General features: G+C 36.7%; 2 protein-coding genes across 3 annotated transcripts; both read right to left on the minus strand.

Moving 5' to 3' along the window:
• Positions 1–4,617: 4,617 nt before the first annotated feature.
• dhx58 (DEXH (Asp-Glu-X-His) box polypeptide 58) lies at positions 4,618–8,699 on the minus strand. 2 transcript variants are annotated; one of them, XM_055051978.1, is made up of 12 exons: positions 8,614–8,699; positions 8,323–8,520; positions 8,012–8,216; positions 7,734–7,924; positions 7,535–7,648; positions 6,950–7,082; positions 6,639–6,824; positions 6,294–6,544; positions 5,869–6,180; positions 5,593–5,783; positions 5,401–5,500; positions 4,618–5,306 (listed from the first exon to the last, which is right to left on the minus strand). In XM_055051978.1, the coding sequence occupies exons 2-12, from the start codon at positions 8,497–8,499 to the stop codon at positions 5,121–5,123; spliced, it is 2,046 nt and encodes a 681-aa protein (XP_054907953.1). In that variant the 5' UTR covers positions 8,500–8,520; positions 8,614–8,699; the 3' UTR covers positions 4,618–5,120. The 2 variants fall into 2 exon arrangements, with proteins under 2 accessions (XP_054907953.1, XP_054907952.1); XM_055051977.1 differs by having other exon boundaries at positions 8,323–8,523.
• Positions 8,700–10,686: 1,987 nt separating this feature from the next.
• Positions 10,687–20,200, minus strand: kat2a (K(lysine) acetyltransferase 2A). Its single transcript, XM_055051979.1, has 18 exons — positions 19,950–20,200; positions 19,538–19,661; positions 18,254–18,399; positions 18,054–18,143; positions 17,790–17,971; positions 17,500–17,691; positions 17,180–17,286; positions 16,694–16,798; positions 16,184–16,320; positions 15,823–16,031; positions 15,615–15,741; positions 14,982–15,092; positions 14,753–14,896; positions 14,534–14,648; positions 14,420–14,456; positions 14,247–14,310; positions 12,752–12,836; positions 10,687–12,444 (listed from the first exon to the last, which is right to left on the minus strand). Exons 1-18 carry the CDS (start codon positions 20,172–20,174, stop codon positions 12,251–12,253), a joined length of 2,394 nt encoding a protein of 797 aa, XP_054907954.1. The 5' UTR covers positions 20,175–20,200; the 3' UTR covers positions 10,687–12,250.
• Positions 20,201–20,806: the final 606 nt, after the last annotated feature.

Genomic DNA, 20,806 nt, shown 5'->3' on the forward strand with positions numbered 1-20,806 from the left:
ACAAAGTAAGGTAATTTCTTTCAAATATAACCACCTTTAAAATACAGTGCAGCTCAGTCAATTAGAACTTTACATTTTAATTTTATAATTATGAAGTTGCAAGCAATAGTGGAATCATAGCTTTCATTCTTATCAATGTAACTTTCAAGAAATTACATCGATGCAATTCAAACTTCACACAAGCTATTAAAAATTGTTTTTGAAAATGTGATGCAAAGGCCACGTCCAATATAATAAATAAAAGAATGATTTTCCAAAGGAACAATTGCAGAAATTGTGTATTTGCTGATGTATCTGCACCAGCAAATTCATCATTTTTATTATAAAAAATATTTAAAAAAATTATACTACATTTTAATATATTTTTTACACTCAATTATCTTTTGCTTCTCTATATTCACTAAAGATTTACTAAAATATAGTATATTTCAACTTTTGCCATCATTCTCTCTCCTGGAAATGAGACAGAAAAGAAAATCAAAGGTATGTAGACCATTCTTCTGTAGTATCTTCTACCACATATCTGTCTCGGATGAGCGGGGCAGATCAATACTTTTTTCTGACCAGCATAAATCTTTTTATGCTCCATGGCTACACTGGTACTCTAAGAAAAATGGTTTTCACCAGTCTATGTTATCAGAACAGTGTTGTTTTTGTTTCTTTGGGGTTTTTAAGGCTCTGTTCTGAGTTTTGACACTTGTATGATAGATTGCATTTCCCCGCCCGTTGATACAGTCTCATTTACTTTCATTCTTCTCTGTCTTAGCTGTCATGTTTTTATTTCACAATTCTCACTATGTTGTGTGTGTACTTGTTTATTGATCCTCTTTAGAACCATTTTCATTTACTAGTCTTCTGAAGTCTAACAGGCCTTATTGGTACCAAAACGCAGTCCTATTATGGTGTACCCCTTTGATTTAGGGTCAGGTTAAAAGTTAAGGTGGGGATTTGATTCTAGTTAAGGTTATCAATAGAAAAAGTAGGAATACAGTTATCAAAATGAATGGAAGACAATATTGGTAGAAACAAAACTGTGTGTCAGTATAAGTATGGATAATTTTATTATATTTTTTAAACTCAGTTTGGCTAGTTTTTAGTTCTATCAAAGTTTTTTTTCCCTAAAAAGCAGTTAAATGTTTCATAAAAGAGCTATTATTTTTATTGATAAACCAAACATTACACTGCATGTAACCACAACTAGTTCTTTATAATGACCCTCGGTGACTAGAACAGCGTACTCAGTATAGCATAAGTCACTGACTGCACTGGCGCTCAATTTTGGTTTTAAATCCATCAAGAAAAGTCAACAGGAGATAAAAATAATAAGGCTTTTACTAAACAAAAATCTTTAATTCTATAATTTTTTTATGTGATCCATTTTCATTCAATTTTTTGGTTTCCAATTACTTGGAAAACAAACTTTGATGCAAGCAAGCAATTAAAAAGGACTTACCAAGGTGATTGGACTCAGAAATGAGGGCAGAAAGTCCATCACCTTGATGCCTCCTGGCTTCCTATCTTTGGACGTTTTCTATGAACATTGGGAGACAGACAACTTTCTGGATGGACTATACCCCGTATCACCAGGAATGAGTTGGGTAAGCTGTTCATTTCAACCCTCAACCATTTCTTTCTTTTGGAGTTTCAATGTTTTCACTTTTAGTGCAAAAACATAGAAATTCTGAGGGACTCTGAAAAAGAAGGGGGTGTGGTATGTTATGTTCTTTACATAACATACCAAAATTCAAAACCACGCAGAAGATGTTTTGTCCACTTTGACAAGCTATGACTTAAAACAACTTCCTATAATCGATTTATGCTTTACTATAAGGCAGTGGCTCTCAAAAATCTGACCTTTTTTCCCCACACATTTTAAACAGATTTCATTGGGACCAAATGCTGATGACTGGGGACAAATTTACCGCAGAACATTTCTGTTTATTTTTCCTTTTTAAATAACATAAGTATCTTCACCAACATAACAAATAAGAACTATTTGTCTGATTTCTGAGCTTACAATAATCTTCAGCAGGCTGACTGAGTTAATTACTGACTATGGATTAATAACCAGCAAGAGGACAGAGCAGTAGTTGTGCTTTGATCTAAATATATCAATTCAAAGTAAACTGACTGGAGAAACACTTGGAAATTGAACAATCTTACAATGGATTTAAATAGCTGGTTGGCAGTTAGAGAGACAAAAAAGCTACAGGAGATTCCTTCTGAAGTAAAGAATAATTAGGAAGGCAAGTCTGCCTCATATAAAGCAGAGAAAAACTAATCATGAATCACTTTGTGCACATGTTAGAGCACAAAGTGTGAGTTTACCTTCTCTATAATGAAGCATGAAATGGGCTGGTTCTCTCTTGACCCACACCGACTTACAGGCCACTTCAGAGAGCTAGATCCTCGTTTATTTTACTACAAAATGAAACAAAATAAACACGTTTTAAGATGTCGGATTTTAATTATATGGATGCAAATTAAAGCATTAATTTAATTATTACTTAATAGTGTTGTGTAAAGATAAATAAAAATAAAATCAGTGGTTTTCTAAGTGCATTACCAACAGTCTCACAAAAGATTTAAAAGATGATAGTATAATTCTCTCCAACTCAAAGACTCCACACATAGCTGATCTGCAGATGGAATTCTCACAGGGTGATCAGGTACTTCTCTAGTCTTTAAAATAAAAAAAACATAGCCGGAACAACAAACGTGCCAACAAACAGAACAACAATACAGGTGTCCCAGACAATTGCATGTCTGAAGATAACCTCATCCTTGTCTGCTATCATGAGAAAACCAATGGCTGAAGTCGTTTTACTTCTACAAGAAGGTCGACAACCTCACAGAGGGAAGCTGGGCAGAGTGCAGCTGTCTGTGTCCAGGACCATGGAGTGTGTGACAAAATTGAAAACAGCAACAAACAAAAATACAACAATGTGCTCTAAACTGTAGCCAGCAGGAGTGTTTCTTTTGTGAGACAAATTTGACAGATGACCCAGCAGGTGTGACTTCTGTCTGCAACCACAAACAGACCGAAGCCAACAACAACAAAAAAACAACAACAACATAGGGCTCCACTGAAACCATACATGTGAGATTTGAAATTATATTGTTATAACAATTTTAAATGAAAAAAACTATCTTAATGACTTTCAAAAACAAAAATATGTCTCACACGTTGGGATTTCTTAAATTAATACAAGGGTAGATTATGTTAAAATCAAGAAGAAAACTAAAGCCCTGAAATATCTGCTTCCCATTCAACTCTAGAACCATTTAGGAATCACCTATAGACCAGCAGACAGAGCTATGTGTTCTGATGAAAACAAAAGGTACAATCATATCTGTAATATAAGATGATTCTAAACATGGAGCAAATGTTGTCAACAGAATCATTTATAAACACATACTATTTGTAATTTATAATTTAAAATTGCTGTTTGAAATATTTTTGCAATTTCTGAGATTGAAAATTGACTGGCCATGGCCCTGCTCAAAGAACAAGGCAACATGCTCCACATTTTTCAGTCCAAAACTCTAATCACCAATTATCCAATTAAATTTTCTCCAGCAAGAACGTCCAATTACACATCACATAATCATAACACAACGATAGCTACTATGCTATTTTCTAGCTTGAGCCATCAGATGGATGAAACTGCATATTTTCTATTCACAGGCTTTCTGTGATGACATTGAAAAACATTCTGGCCTGCTTTTGCACATAGAGGTGTGTCTTCATGTGTGCATCCTGGATTCCAGAGAGTAGACTCTATTGTGTTTGTAGCACAAACACACTCAACCAGTCTCACGTAGCTACAGAGAGAGACTGTCATCTGTTTCTCATGTACTCCAAGCTGCTTTAATTTCACAAGGCAGCTAATTGCAATTTGGATGCATAGGGCGTTGAGTTGAGGGGAGAAAAAAAAGGAAGCAATAAGCGCTGATTGTAAAAGCTTGAGCTTGATCAGAGAAAATCATCCTGCATGGCTTCCCTCTGCTCACCAACATCTAAGTCAGGAGTGACAGCGGAACAGCCTGTTTTTATTGTGATTATGTCCATGAAAGCAGCTCTGATTTCAGCCCTCGGACAGATTCGAAAGGATTAGGGCAGATTTGATACTGCAGGGCCGACCCATTTATGTCCCTGCGCGGAGAAATGCTCAAAGATATTTCATAGGTCAAAGATGGATCTGTTTAGCATGTCTTCTGGACTAACGTTTGATAGTTGAATCTTTGCTTTTATTTTAAGCTATTAATATTAACCACAACTTCCCAATTTGAACCAAACAATGAGAATTTTTAAAAGGGTCAATAGTGGTTTAATTTCACACAAGACTGAAATATGAATAAGTTAATTTTCTTCAAACTGAACTGACTACTTTTGTGTACTGTGTCTTAGGGAGACATTCAGTGTCTCTCTTCAGAAAATACTAGAAGGATTGTGATCATTCCTCTTTTTTATGGTTTGTTATAGCATATGTTTGGATTAAAAATCATTTCTGCAGCTGAAGGCTCTCTGAATCTGTGATCCACCACTTGTAGTTTGGAAACAACTTGGATTAATCGACACTGCCACCTAGTGGAAAATCAAAGAATAGCTTCAAAGAAAATTTAAAACATTTTATTTCAGCTTTGAATTAGTTTAAAATGTATATACATGAGTGAAGAAATATAAAGCATTCAAATTTATTCTTTCACAATTCTAAATATTTCTTCTACTAAAGTGTCTGAAAGAGAATTCATGTAAAGTCCTGTGTGGATATAAAATGTTCAGCAAAGCTCATGCAACACAACGTTCGTTTTCTCCCTTGACTTTCAATGAAGCTGAGGAAAAGCATATCATACATGCAGCACAGGGAAGACCCTGGGCATAAACAAAGTCGTCTTGCTAATTTCAAGCATGATCGATGAGCAATGGGTTTTTAAGCTTCAATCTCACTGGCCCGCCAGCACTAATATGACTTAACATACGTGGAGTGATTTTTTTTTTTTTTTTTTTTAAGATGTGCTTATTTTCAAGCACCTCTGACAGTACAACAAATGTTTACCATATCTCTCTAAATGTGCAGTGAAAACAAAAAGAGAAACGCACTGAGCTTATCTATGTCTTAATCAAACAAGTCTGGGAAGTTGTCATTGCAATACTGTTCAAATGAAAACTCCTCAACCATAAAAGGAACATCCTTCCACTTTTTAACTGTGACCCGTCCGTCAGGTGTCTCCAAGGCAAAGTTCTTGATGGCGACATTTGGAAGTATGGCTACCTCCTTGTATTTCATTTCAAATCCCCAATCCTGTAGATGAAAACTCAAGTAAGCCTCAGAATCCAAAATAACCACCATCAGCTCTAATGATGATCTGTATTATTCAGCAAAGCGCCATCTGTACCTTGTTACAATTGCCATTATTACAGCTGACGGTGCATCCAGGCTCCCAGTCCTCAAAACGTTTCTCGAGCACCACCTTTCCACCCCGTTTGTAGTGATTTCTAAGAAAACACAGAAGCAACATTTAGGACATGAAGGATGTTTCAGTAGGTTTTACTTTCGACAATGCATCTTTGGGAAGAGGTGAACTCACTTAAAGTCAGGATTTACGTTGACAAAGTGCGCATTTTCAAGAAGTTTAAAGTCACTCCCAGATGCCACTTGTGCAAAACAGTTTCGGCACAAGAACCTGATGCGAGAAGCAGCATATCGGTTGTTCTTCTCCGTTTTACGATCTTGTAAAACTTTATTCTTAATAACGGCCTCTGTTTGAATTTCATTGATCTAAAAATTTAGAAGAAAAAAAACAGAAATTGTAAGCAGCAAAGAATAATGTAGCAAAAAAAAAAGAAACTTGTTTCATCCTCACCTTTCTGCGGAATGCATGCTCATTCATACTCTGAACCCTAGCAATGGCTTTTCCAGTCAGCTCTTCCAAGTATTCGTTGATGCGCTCTCTGCGGATCTCCCGTCCGTCTTTTTGGGCCACCACTGAATACTGGCTGTCCCTTGCTCGGGCACGTCCACTGGCCTGCTGCTGTGCAATCTCATTCGTAAGGAGTCCATATCGTACCACTAGGTTGCATTCAGGGATGTCGAGGCCTTCCTCAGCCACACTGGTGGAGATCAGGAGGTTCAGTGCACCATTTCGGAAGTTGCGGATTGTGTCTGCCTGCTCATTCTACAAAAAAAGCATAAAATACGTAAAAAAAAAAAAAAAACTAAATCCATTGTTGGAAAGTTGCTAAAGAGAGGGAAAAGCTTTTTGTTTGATTGAATCTTTCATGGACACACCTGTGTCATATAAGTGATGCCATTACCAGCTCCTGTAAGGATGGCAGCCTTTATCCCTGCATTCTGCAATGTTCTTTTTTTCCGCACCCAGTCGAGGAGGCAGTGGGTGCTCCTGCGAGTTCTGGAAAACAGAATGCCCCTAGACTGGACATCTGGACCGAACTGGCCAAGGAGAGTGCTCTCAAGTTTTGCCATTTTTGGGTTCTCATAGCGGGGGTCTGTAGCAAACTTCTTCAGCTCTACCTGATTCTCTGTAAAATAAATAACATAAGACAGATATGTTTTTTTTTTGTTTTAGAATAGAAAGGAGCATAGAAAGGAACAAAACAAGCTCAGAATTCCCACCTTGAAAAAGTCCCACCAGGAAGTAATCTGTTCCATCAATGGCCGTATTGAATTTTGTGTTGTAGAATTCCTCCAAAGAGCAATATGCATCCATCATTCGCAGTGTGTCATTAATGAGTAGAGCGTCATTATACTGTTTAAGATGGAGTGCACATTGTGCCAAGAGTCTGTTGTCCTCTCTAACTCCTGATCCAGAAAGATACACATGTATTAGTATAATTAATGAAATGGGATGCCCTCTTCAAGGATCAAATTGCTTTTTATCATTCTAAAAAACAATGAAACAATTAAACTCAAGTCAATAGTTTTACCTCGTTGCTCCAGAATCATAACATCTGCCTCATATTCTTGTGTGCCACATTCTCTAAGCCTCACGTCAGAAGGAAGGTTCATGAATTCATGGATCTGCTGCATCATCCACTTGATATGGTCTCCAAATGGGTCCTTGAAGAAAACAGGTGCATCTTAGGTCAACACAACCTGCCTTTGTGTGTGTCATTGTATTTGATACATATTAAGGCCCATTTTTCAAACAAATATAAATTTGTGTGCATGGAGTGTGCCTTCTAGGGCCCAAAGTCCAGTCACCAGGAAAAGAAGTGCTGATTTCAGTTTAGCACCAAGGTGTCCTAAATCTAACCTTGTGCTTAGGGCCATGATTTGAATAGAAATGAATTACAAATGAATTGGAGTCAATGTAAAGTCTTTGTGAAGATGGAAAAACGTAGTGCCTGTTCATGTGTGTGCATGTGTGATATGCCATTCTGCGTGGTGTGGAATATCATCCATTAAAAGGGCCTTGTGTAGCAGATACTGCACCTCTGTGTGACCTAACTTCCTAAATTAGCCAAATACTAAATACTGTTTATCTGTTACATATCACAAAATGTGCTTACTGATGCTCTCTTCTCCACAATGTCAAAGGTCTTTTGAGGCCGAGGCACCTTCTCCTCCAGCTCAGGTGTGTAGTTTTTAGTTGAGACAATAGCTGAGTCTAAGTTGGCACAGATCTGAAAAATGGAGAGGAAAAAGAGTGTGTCAGTGGAAGTTATTGATGATAAAAGAGGTAAAATCCTGAATTTTAGTTCATCTGACCTCCAGCACATGATCCACAGCATCTTCCAGGTCCTTTGCACCTCCTGTTCCAGGTGATGCAGTGAGACCCAGGATCTGTGGAATCTGTCGTTGTCCTTTCAGCTTTTTCTCCACGTAGCATCTCATTATTTTGTTGTAGACTGACTCCTTGTGGGTGTGATGGCATTCGTCGATTATCAGTAGAGTGATATCTGAGTGCAAACATAAATGGAGCATGTGGTTAGGTTTCTTCAGCACTATAAGCAGTAGGATGAAGTTTCCTGTTCATCTTCACAGACCTGAGAGCTCTACATGTTTCGCTTCCTCCTTGTTGATCAGAGCATTGTACAGGATCTGGGCTGTGCAGATGATCACGTCATTGTCCTGCACCACGATCCCGAAGAAATCCTTCTCCTGGCTGTCACCACTGACTTTCATGAGTCTATAACCATTTCCCAGGTAAGGATTAAACTCTTTGGTGTAATGTTGGTCCACAAGATGAACCTGTAATTATGAGGGGATTAGAATAGTAAGTAACCCCAAAAGAAATGTTTAAATAGATACATACATGACTTGTGTTTTTCTTTTTCTCTTTTCATTGCTTCAGTACCTTGTTGACCAGCACCATCACTTTAGCATTTGCTGTGGTCTCCAAATGCTTCCTGGCTACATACACAGCAGCTCGGGTCTTTCCACCTCCAGTTGGAAGCCAAATGATAACATTTTCTCCCTTCAGTGCCCTTTCAACCACTTCCTTCTGGTAGGAACGTAGTTCAAACTCTGCCATCCTGTGCTCAGTCTTAGGAAGCTGCTAAACAGAAGCATTTTACAAGGGGAGCATAAAGGGTTTAATTATTCTCATTAATCTATGTTAGAAAGTAAGAGAAGCTTTTAAACTTACCAGTTAGATGTGGTTGAGGACAGTTCTGTGCTTTCAGCTTCTTTGTCTTCTACCAGGCAGGTGCTGGGGTTTTAAATAGTTTCGAGGTGTGACGTATAAACTGGAAAACGAAAGTAAAAAACATCTGATCCAATAAGTGTGGCCCTACTGAGGGAGTTTCTGGAAGAGCAACACTTTACAGTCTTTATGCAATGACACAAGAAACCTGATCCTAACACAGACAAGATTTTTTTACAACCTCCATTTGAAATAAAATATCTTCCTCACATGTACCTATGAATTCGATCTCCATCTATTTATTTATTATGTTTGTCGCCTGAAGTACTAATCTATTAAAAGTTCTACTTCCTGATCAGTTTGATGTTTCCTAACCGGGCCCCTTTCTTGTTCACACAGGAAAACAAAACTTACAGCAACATTTCTCTTCATACATAAACTATTCAAGTCTCTGCTTGTTCCTGGAAATTGTTTTTATTTGCTTTAGTTACACAGTTACTTTCTGATTACATCATTGTTCACAATTAAGCTTGAAGTAATATAAAACATCATTAATATAACAAAAAATGGTTAAATTAAGTAGAATCAAGTTCAAAGAACAGTCAGAATAAGTATAAACAGCAATAACAAAATAGGAATATTTGGGTACATTTATAAACAAACTGCACTGCAGGAAACTGATTTTTCCTTTTTTGATTAATATCACAGACAAATCTGGAACCATGATAAAGAAAAATATACTATATTTACTTAGCACCTAGTACTACTTAGACCATGATGTTCAAAAATAAGTATCTTCCTGAATGCACAATGTTTAGAACAGTTGTTTTATAGCATAATTACAATAAAAGCTGTATGGAGAGCCAAATGAGAAAAAAAAGTAAAAAACAAAATGCTAAGGATGGGGAGTACTTCTCGCACAAACTTGATTTAATCCAACCTGGGGTGCTTCAAATGTTTAAAATTGCCAGCATATCTGAATGGCCACAACAAACAGTAAGACTTTGCATGCATACCCTTTACAGCAGTGCATGTTTGTTTTTTCTTTTGGGAAAGCGAAACTTGAAGCCTTGCAGCAGAAAAGACACACCCATTTAGATAGTTGTTACACCCATTTAGATAGTCAGTTCAATAGCTTAAAAATGTTCCCAGTAGCAGAAGAGGCAGCAGTTTCTGATTCATAACAACAGTTGTTTAAGCGCAAATAACGCTGGATCATTTTGTAGTTTCCATTGGCACAATATGAGGAAAATTTATTATCTCGATATTATACACAATATCGCAAATATATATCACTCATCAACATATATTTGATACATTGTCCAGCCCTAAAAATTAAGCACAAAGTAATTTTGTGCTGGATATTAGCTCATTGGGATCACTTTATGTCCAATAGACTCTTTAATGCTTAGTTAAACCAGAGCTATTTGCAAACTAATCTGTAGGAAAGCAGCTAACTTTGAAAGACCAGACCCATCAGCAGTGAAGTCAATTCATTCTGCCCAAGTCAAAAAATCAATAAAACTTAATGGCATCTAATGTGTTCTTTTGAAACCTTGGGCAGATATTAATGCCTTTTTAATTAAATCAAGTACACATTGTCATTTTTCGCTAGCAAGCTTCATAAATTCAATCCAGTGAAATCTATACAAGTTTTCTGTCAAAACCAAGATGGGGCTTCTCATCTATTTTTTTTTTAAGAATTAACCTAGATATGGTGGAGGTAACTTAGCTGCATAAATGTGATATAGATTTGGACAGAATCTTGTAACAATATGTGAGAGTTAAGACACTCTTTCTCCAAAGACAGGACCAACTTTACAGCAAACCAGACCTCACCTAGTTATATTCAATCTCCCACACTTGAGGCCTGGATTACAACTTAAAATGGATGATAAATGGTTTACAGATTCAATGATTTCACTCCTACAGTAGAAAGAAAAGATTAGCTTCTATACTTTTTAGAACCAGAATTTTCATAGATGATTAACCTCTTGGATGACCTCCAAGTTAAATCAGACAAGTTGATGCTTTTCTTCAGGGTAATTCCTGAGTGAGCCAGAAATGATCAAATACTTACATAAAAACTTATTTATTGTCGTGAACAGTTTTACAGTAAATGGCATTCAATTCAACAGCCAGAAGCTTCACTCCAACTGAAGCTTTTTTTTAAGAGATTGAAATGCAGCATAGGTGGATTTAAGGTGAAATTGCGTTATTGAAAACCCTGAATAATGCAGCACTGACATCACTTCAACAAAGCTCTTAAGTCATTCAAGTACAAAATAAAAGATTATCACACACATACAGTGTCAATGAAACATTCAATAGGCTGAATCAGTCAGCATTTGACATTTACTTCCCTGAAAAATTAGATGCAGCTCAGGAAGCACGTTGATACTGACCAATATTTTAAAAAATGTTTTATAGGTAAAGAGCAAATGCATAAACAGCAAAACCAAGTGGGTTATTTTATAAAAAGGAAAAAATGTAAACTGTTACACACTAACATCTACTTCTGGTTGTGTGCAGTCAATATGATGTGAGAATTAAACCAAAGTCAAGTCTTCCTGGATCTCTTCTCCCCACTTTGTTTACATCTTCATCTCAATAATCCAACAAAAAAAAATCTGTTATGTTAAACACATTACTATTTAAAACATGTTTTAGAAAACTGACCACGAAAAAAAAAAAAAAAAAAAAAACTAGCCGGTGCCATCACCTGCTATTCACCAATACAGGAATTTTTTTAAAGCTAATAATGAGATCTTGTAGTGAAGTATCTGGTACAAAACCTTGCTAATGGAATAATGCTCGGAGAGCTTCTTTAATATCATGAAAGTGCGTGATGTTGTGATGACAAAAAAGTTTGTTTTCTGGAAACTTAGTTTGGCAAAGGAAAAAACAATTCCATGCCTGGAAGTGAGGCCAAACATGTCCTTTAACTTCAGAAGAAGATTTATTTGTCTGGAGTAAAAAATGCCTTAAAAAGTTGTTTCCCGAAATGATGAAAACTTATTTCTCTATAATCAAACAAACAAAAAAAGACCACCAGTACTTGAGGGAAAAAAACAAACACCTTTTTTCAATGTTATAGCAAACGAAAATCTATTTACATTTTTCAATTACTGACTGATTCAAGTGGACTCAGTATTTTGAGCGAACTTTCGCTCTCTCCAAACAAACCCTCTGAGTAGGGTAATCTTCACACCTGTGAACTGGCTGGGATGTTCAAGTGTCTTTCAGTAACAGAAGGCAACATGGCTTTAGGTCCCAAAGTCCAGTTTTCTAACATGAACTGGCTCCTGTGACTTGTTTTATGCAACTAAACCATCATTCAATGACAATAAATATGAACCAGTAAATAACACAACAGAAGAAGTTTTAAATCTTGGAACTGTAAAACTTTGGTACACTCAATGAGGCATGAATAATTCACATTATTCTCCCACCGAGTTCTGGGAAATGCCACAAGATGACTTGAAGAAGATGTCAGTTTGACACTATTAATGCTCAGCTGACTCTGATGCCTTTCTTTTCTTAAGTCCCAAAAATCCTTTCCAAAATGTATTGTTTTCATACATTTCTCTTACCCCAGATGTGACGAAAGCTGGCAATATTTTTTCACATAAGCTACAGTTCATTTCTCTATCAGGCCTCCGTCTTTTAATTTGAAATAGAAGAACTTCTCCAACGTGTTGGCACACTTGCAGTACTCGCTGTCCGGAGGGTTGTACTCGCGACAGTTGCTGATGATTCGCTGAAGATCCGCAATAAAGAGCTTCTTGGTTACATAGTATCTGTTCTTCAGTTTCTCTGTCATGGTCTTCAGGTCTCAAAGTAAAGATAAAGAAAAACACTTAATAGTGCTAAGGAAATCAAGGAATTCCAAAATAAGACACAGCATTTATGCATTTGCTAATTCTAAGCCAGTCCAGGAAAGATGTGGATTAAAATATTTTTGAAAAAATACAATCAAAAGAAATAGTGAAGGATTTATCAAATAAACCAATACAATATGCTGTTTTAAATTTGTTTGATATCATTTAGATTTTATGAAATACCAGGGATTGGATATTTAAAATAAGAATAGGCACATAGATGGTGTTAATCTATTAAAAAGACGTAGATGCTCTCTTACCAATAGGAAAGCGGATGACTTCATAGTAATCAGGAGCTTCAGATTTCTTCACTGGTTCCATGAAAGGCCAAGCATCAGGATGAGTCTGACAAGAAAACAGAATAAAATCAATTTGCTACATGGCTTCATAAAATCGTTAGCTTCATAACTCCACACATTTCTAGACCCAAAATTCCAGACTTTCTCGATGGCTTTAACATTTTGGACCAACAAATACAAAACATTTACCCTGAAAATGCATGTGCTGTAGTAAAAAAAAAATTAACAGTAAAAACAAATAATTCAAAACACAAGGATTTTCACTTCATAAGAATTACATAATGTGTAAAAGATTTATTGAAACAAAGTGATACATTTGACGTCTAAATTATTTTGAAATGTCACTTTACTGTGGCAATCACAAAGCTCCATATGTATGTCAGGCATATTTGTAAAGGGTTGGTTCAAACTTTCCAACTTTAAACGCAGAAAATTCTTTATCTAAGGAAAAATGTAACACTTCCTCTACATTTTTAAATCAGTCATGCAGTGTAATTGCATAAGAAAGGTTCTTTTTTCCTTTTCCTTGTGCTTCATCACAAAACACAACAAACTGAAAAAGCTGGGGTACTGCATGTATAAGTGGCACACTATTGGTTATTGTGATGCATTACTAATAATGTGCTAAGGCTGCCACAAAGCAGCTTTTATGCACTCGCTGTCCTTATTAATTATTAATTGGTTGGATGATAAATTGTGTGCTTTACTCTAGAAACAAAACTTTCGCAACTTCTCAACTGTTTCTGAAACTGTTGAGGTTTCAACTTTCAGGCTGCTGCAAAATACTAAAATTGGCCAACAATGGATTTGACAAAACAGTGGAAATATTCATTGCGTTGTTATGGTATACAATTCTGAGGCCTTCTATCCAACCAAATGCAAAAAAATGCATTGTCTGCATGTTTTTTTAAAAAATTTTTAGCAACTCAGAAAACAAAATACTGATGATAAAACTTTAATGGAAAGCGGTGATGTAAGCATAAAATGCTTTTCCAGTTTGCTGTGAGCAAAGGAGAAAAATTATGCTCCAAGTACTTTGTATTTGTAAAAACATAGTATCTAGGATTATGAAGTTTAGGACAATTTCTCCATCAAATTAGGTTTTACCCAATTTTTGTAAAATATGTTTTTAAAGTACACACTGTTGGTTGATGGTTTTCTTCACCGAAATCCAGTCGTTCTTAATCTTAATGCATTTATTGAATAGAAAAGAAAATTTAAGATATTTTAAATTCCTGAAATCTGATCAATTCTTGTGTACAGATTGGTGAACATATGGCTTAAGGAATATGCTCAGAAAAAGCATACCTCTGATATTTTATATATTCTAGTTTTCAACACTGAACCAGTTAAAGAAAGTGATTCATACAAATTCTATACTTTTCAAGCCAACATAAAACCATTTTATTGGTCTAAGTTTGGTCTTATTTGTTTTCTGTTGGCCGGTGATTCTAACCTTTATTTGTGCCAGAAGGTTCTTCAGCATGTTGTAAAGAACATCGGGGTCCTTTACCTCTTTCCTGCAAAAGATCAATGGATCAACTATAAATGATGCAGAAGACTATCTATATACAAATAAAAGACAACAAGTGGGTAAAATAATCAATGGAGCCTATAGAAGGTGTTTACCCTTTGTCCTTGCTACTGGGTTTCCAGCCTGTCTCCCCTGAAACACATACAGATCTTAGTCCTATGATGAATAATTTAATTGTACATGTCAGCTAACACCTTATACACACTCACTTATTCCAGGGATGCTTTCCACTGGGATCTGTCGCACGCCCTCTTTGAAGCAGGTCAGACCTGGGTAAACCTTTCTGATCTGACTCTGTTTTCTCTCAATCAGCTTCTTTATAATCTAGAATGATCAAGCCAAATTTGGATATTATAAACATATTACAAACACAGATAGACTCAAAACTGGTCTTTTTTTGCAATAAAAATATTATAATCCTTACACACCTCCTTCTGCCTTTTAATAATGTGAGAAAGCTCTGTGTAGGGGATCCTTGGGTTTAGCTCACACTCCATCAAGGTTGCTCCCTCATAGTCTTTGATGTAGCCCAGGTATCGACCCTTGGGTACTTTGATATCTTTAGAAAAACCCTATGTAGAAAAAAATAATATTAAGGTTTAAAGGAGACATAAATCCACAGAAACACTGACAATGGACTTGCTGTGCCTCCATTACCTGCTTTTTGAAGTATCCAATAGCATACTCATCAGCATAAGTGAGGAAATAAAGGATGTTGTGTTTGATGTGATATTCCTTCAGGTGGTTCATCAGGTGGGTGCCATAGCCCTTTAAAAAAGGTAAACACAGATAAGTTGCTATTATTTCCTAAGATGTATGACAAGCAGATGTTAAACAAAATATCTTGCAGATCTTCCCAAACTGTATTCATATAGTGCTTTTACAAACTAAACTTGGCAATTCCTTTAAATCTTTAAAATGTCTTAATTTAGCTATTCTGAAATAATCTGTATTCTCATTTTCGATAAACTGTATCAATAGGAGATTCCTGATGTTTTGTGGGCCATATGGAGCAACCTAATTTGCTTTGACTTGGGCCAACTCTGTCCAAACAAACACCAGCAACTCCAACTTTGAATAGACCAAATGTTTTATTTTTATTTCTAAAATCAATGTTTTTTTTTTACTGATCTTGTTAAAGTCTGGATTTAAATCTGATTGAGATGTTACAAAGTGATTGTTAACAGAAAAACTCTCCACGGAGGCTAGAAAAAAACATAAACTACTGAAACTTTACAGAGTGCCAGAAAAAACACAAGCAATGTGGAAGTTAGGCCAGGTCATGGTTACCTTGACTTGTTCGTTGGATGTGACAGCACAGAACACTATCTCTGTGAAGCCCTGAGTTGGGAACATCCTAAAACAGATGCCTCCAATGACGCGGCCATCTTTAATGAGGGCTAAGGTTTTGTGCTTCCTGTGAAAACAGGGATTGTTAGAGAAGGTTTGTCAGAAAAATAAAAAAAAGATGGCAAAATATAAAATAGGAGTCACTTACGGGTCAAATACGAGTCGTGTGATGTACTCTTTGGGCATGCGAGGTAACTGATGGGAAAATACGTTCTGAAGGCCAACAAGCCACATCAGAATCTTCTTGTTGGACTTTTGGGAAAGGGAGTTTCCGATAACGTGGAACTCAATGATGCCCCGTCTCTCTTCCAGTCTGGCTGTCTCGTCACGAGCAGCATTGGGTGTCAGCAGATTAGTCTAGAACCATTAATTATCTGTTAGTATTTTTGTTTTCTTGTATACACAAAAACTACACTGGATTGCAGTCATTTAACACAAAGGGAAAAACATTTAGTAGATTACTGTAAATCAAATAATACTATTTGCTGAGCAGGTTTAGTGGGACAGACCTCCGGTCCGAGCATAGCAGCAGGATCAGTGATCGTCATCATGACTTCATTCACCAACTCCATAGGAATGTCCCCCATCACACGGATTCTCTTAGCATCTTCCAGCGTCAATGCCTCTGGAAGTTTGCGTTTGTCCCCTAAAGAGGAAGTGGTATTTTTTCAGGTTAAAACAACGATTAGGCCTTTTTATATTGTTAATTTTTGTGAAAATATTTTTTAGATTTTAGGCCAGACTTCTATATTTTATAAAATCAAATACAATTAAGTGCACACTGCCTTTCCAAAAAATAAAGTTGCCATCTGAAGTTGACTAACTATATAATTGCAAGGCTAACTGTTTCTAATTTCTTTAACAATCACCTCTAAAGCAAAATCTTGAGGTCTTGGAAAAGGTGTTAAGACTCTTAAGTCGGTTCAAATCAAAAACAGTTATCTGCATTTTTTTTTTTTAAACAGGCAGAGTGGAGCTTTTAGCTCAAAAAGTAAACCCAAATAGAGTCAGTCACCGACCTGTGATGGGCTCTACGCCTCCTGTATCCGTACTGCCCAGCGAGGAGGAGCTGTTCAGACATTTGGACAAAGCAGGAGACCCGGATGCTGAAGCAGGACTGATCACTGCAAACACAAAACACACAGTTACATTTCCACACAACTTTGAGAACATGTCTGTTAGACCAAATATATAATTTCCACATAGCTTTGTTTTTCTAATGTATTCGAACCAATGAATACTCAAAATCAAATTGAATGATACTGAGAAATGAGGTAAGGAATTTAAAGAGGTCTCAAGAGAATTTGAAATAAGCAATTCTACTAAGTGAAAAAAAAATCTACAATTGAGGAGATTTAACAACTTTTAGGATGCTTTCTGTTGGCTATCCAACAGAAAGCAAAAAACCCTGACATGTCATCACAGGACAATATGTGTTTTTAAAAATGTGCCTTATTCTTTTAATGTCCATTTTAATAAAATAAGCGATTCCCACACCCCCTCACCTGTCTGATGTCCAATCTGTGTGCTTTCTGAGGCAGGCATGGTGAAGTCAGCCTCCCATATCGGTGAATTTTCCCCATAGATTTCCTCCTCTAGCATCGACAAGAACCTAGAAACAAGCAAGCATGCATGAATAACTGATCGATCGAGGAGGATCGATAGAACAATTAAATAACAAGATTAAATAATCAAGATTTTTTTGAAAAAGAGAAATGAGAAAATGTGAAATTATACAAAAACGCATAAACAACCCTTTTGCATTTACATTCACAGCCATAACAGAAGCCACATTAAATGGCGGCATCGGACAAGCTGCGCTTACTTGGGAAAGTGCGTAAGGATAAGTGTGCGTTTCTCTGGCAGCAGTTTGTCCTTCTCCACTCTAAACTTTTCCAGGAGCTGGCGGCGAGTAACAGTAAAGATGGACTTGAGTAAGTTTCGGCCAAACACCTGCGTGGTCTCGTAGCGAGGCAGGCTGTCGTTACTTTGCGGGACGTGGCAGTAGCACAACCACCTGGCAGCAATGGAAATCAAAACTTCTGTTAAGCATATAATCTAATATAGATCAGGAAAATAAACACATGCTTTCTTTTTGTAAACTCCTGCACACACCTTGTATAGTCCAACTTGTATGCTGTTGCATCGTCTTTCTGGGTGCGCTGACGATACTGCGTTGGTGTCTCAAGCTTCCAGTAATTCAAACATATGAGAAACATCTTTGATAGTTCAAACATGGTCTGTCTCTCCCTTGGTGCAAGGTGGCTGAACTTGTACTGTACAAAATTCAAAACGCCCTGCACAACAAAAAAGAGGACAAAATTAGCAAAATAAAAAATGTTCTTGAAAGTTTGTTTGTTATAATAAACTTTATATTACCTGCTCGATGTTGGGCTTTTCAAACGGTGGACTTCCCAGGGATCCCTCCACAACAGGCTGACTCATCTGCAGGATGCATTTCCTCAGTAGCTTAAGGGAAACAAGGGAATACATTGATCACAAAGCTACAACAACAAAGCAATGATGTGATCTACTGTGGCAATTAAAATCACTGCAGCTGAACTAAAGCACTGGCTTACCTTGAAAAGGTAGAAGTACACTTGTTTGGTATCAGTGTCCTCTTCTTTGTGTACAGACATGAAAAGGTTCTCGACGTCAACCACCATCCCCAACAGCCTGTTAATCTCATCCTCAGACACATTCTCCAAATGGGACACATGATCAGCTGTGGAACAAAACATCAATATAAGTATTCAGTCTCCTTACTGAATATCTGCAAAGTTCACAGTTTTGTGAGTAGGTATTCTTTTTTTATCTTGAATATAAAATCCATCTCAGCTTGTCCATTTGACACTATTTTTGCAATATGGCTTAAATAATCACTATCTCAGAACAATTCTGGAAGATGACACAATGAAGCAAATGAAATGTAAGTAAAGTGGTACCATGAACAGAACCATCCTTAAGATTTATCAAAGACTATTTTAAGTGTCAACTTCCCATGTCAATAATAAATATTATATTAGATTCAAACCAATCCAAGCTACATCTGATGTCAGCCCAACCTTTCAATAAATGGTCCTCATTATGCAATCCTACACTTGTAAACTCCATAGTATTATGTTCTGAAATTAAGAACATTTCTAATCTATTGCAAGTTCAATGTGGATTCCACGCCATCCCAACACAAGAACAACTTATTAGGAACTTTGAAGAAGGTACCTTGACATGAAACAAGGTACCTTGTTTGCTATGAAATGGGCATATATATTTTTTTATTTTTTTTTGTTTACGCACAACTATATATATATATATATATATATATATATATATATATACTATATAATATATATATATATATTATACAACACGCTGTACAGCTACGCCGATATATATATATATATATATATATATATATATATATATATATATATATATATATATGTGTGTGTTTATATGTCCTAAACTTCTGCATTACACCCTCATAAAAGATGTGTATCTATATGAGACACTTCTGGCTATAAAAGGCAAAATTAAAAAAGAAATACAATCCTCCAAAGACACTGTCTATATGTAGACTGTAAGAATATGTTGTTTGTTGTGTTTCGTTTCCAAGTCCATGAAACTACAGTAGTAATTTGGGATAATCTATGAATACATTGGAGCGATTTAAACTGTGGAGCCCACTTAAATAGATAATCTCTGCAAAAATAGAAATATAATTTGTTGAATATGGCTTGATAGAAAAAAAATAACCAAATCGACATTGCAGGTTGACCAATTATAATTTCAGAAATGTAACTGGTGTTTTAATGCACAGCGCTCAGCATGTTATTCTGAGAAGGGGTCTGGTTAGTTTGTACCCAGTGCATGTCCACAGCTGCGGCAGGGCTCGCTCAGGCTGGCTGCTTGCTGCTGCAGATCAATCCGTGTAGCTGAAGGGGGGTTCGGGTTTTTCCATCCATTGCACTTGCATGTGTCACTGGCCTGAGAATAAAAGCAAAACAAACCACATGAGCGACTTAAATTGCACACCGATTCAGGTTTCTGCAAGCCAATAACTGATATCAATTAAGCTAGCCGAGGAAAAATATCCTTCCACAGGTTTGCATTTATGTTAAATAACCATTTCTCTGCCAAAGTAGCTAGCTACAACGCTGTACAGCTACACCGATAAACTGTGACAATAGTTCGTAATTATATATGGTATTTTAAATATGATACAATCACATCATTGCTTTGTTGTTGTAAACTTTGGCTAGCCATGTTAGCTACCTTGCACGCGGAGAACACGCCAAGTTTTTCAAGCTTTTTCGCCCGAGGAAAAGCTCGGACTTGGGCTTTCTTTTGGCTCGCACGCTGTTGCTGGCTAAGACCTGGTCTAACCGGGTCGCTGTTCCCTGTACCGGAGCCTGCTGCTGCAGCACCGGACCCCGCTGAGCCACTCGACTGGGCTTGGAGAAGCCGGGGCTGCAAGGCCTGTGTAGCCGGGTCCGACATATCCACGCTGCGGGTACTGACTCCCTCCGCTTACGATTAGCTCATGCGCTGCGTTTAGGTGCAGTCAGAAAAATGAGTTTTACATATACAGTACAAATCTAAAAGTGACGTTTTCCTGGAGATTGTGTTATATTCAGATAATAACGGAATCTCACGCTTAATTAAAAAAAGGCAAATTTTATTTGTAAAAAATACTTATCCTACAAACTTGAGATTTGCAGAAATTTACAGGTTTTTAAGTCCTTACCGACCCCTATTGGGAAAAGAGGGAAACTGCAACACAAATACCCTTTTGAGTATGGAAATCGTGCAGACTAATCCTTTTATTTAAAACAGAAAAGCAAAATTTTCAAACTACTGCAAAAATAGGAAAATATGTTTCTTTAAAGTTTGATATTTTCATTTGCAAAACATTGAAATGCAAAATGTAGCATTTTTCGAAGTGTCTAATGCGAATAGTAGCCTCCGTTTGAACTGTTCTGCAGTTCACCACACAGCGCTGGAAGTATTAGGACAATATTAGCTGCTTTCTTAGCCTGACTGTTTTTTCTGAAACAATCTTCGCTGGGGAAGTTGGTGGCCTTTTTTTTCAGCCAGCTGACCAGAAGTATGTTGAGAGGGCGGGGCATCGC

The sequence above is a fragment of the Poeciliopsis prolifica genome, unplaced genomic scaffold (assembly GCF_027474105.1).
Source record: "Poeciliopsis prolifica strain line A6 unplaced genomic scaffold, Auburn_PproV2 SCAFFOLD034, whole genome shotgun sequence".
NCBI lineage: Eukaryota > Metazoa > Chordata > Actinopteri > Cyprinodontiformes > Poeciliidae > Poeciliopsis > Poeciliopsis prolifica.

What these genes read in the sequence shown, in the direction of transcription:
- kat2a (XM_055051979.1), bottom strand. Translation starts at nt 20,174, where the DNA reads ATGTCGGACCCGGCTACACAGGCCTTGCAGCCCCGGCTTCTCCAAGCC. An exon ending in TGTACTTCTACCTTTTCAAG is followed by an intron (nt 18,144 to 18,253) that starts GTAAGCCAGTGC and finishes GTTTCCCTTAAG; the next exon opens with CTACTGAGGAAATGCATCCT. An exon ending in GGAAAGCATCCCTGGAATAA is followed by an intron (nt 14,457 to 14,533) that starts GTGAGTGTGTAT and finishes TATGTGTTTCAG; the next exon opens with GGGAGACAGGCTGGAAACCC.
- dhx58 (XM_055051978.1), bottom strand. Translation starts at nt 8,499, where the DNA reads ATGGCAGAGTTTGAACTACGTTCCTACCAGAAGGAAGTGGTTGAAAGG. An exon ending in TATGATTCTGGAGCAACGAG is followed by an intron (nt 6,825 to 6,949) that starts GTAAAACTATTG and finishes TTTCTGGATCAG; the next exon opens with GAGTTAGAGAGGACAACAGA. An exon ending in CCTGGTGGGACTTTTTCAAG is followed by an intron (nt 6,545 to 6,638) that starts GTGGGAATTCTG and finishes TTTATTTTACAG; the next exon opens with AGAATCAGGTAGAGCTGAAG.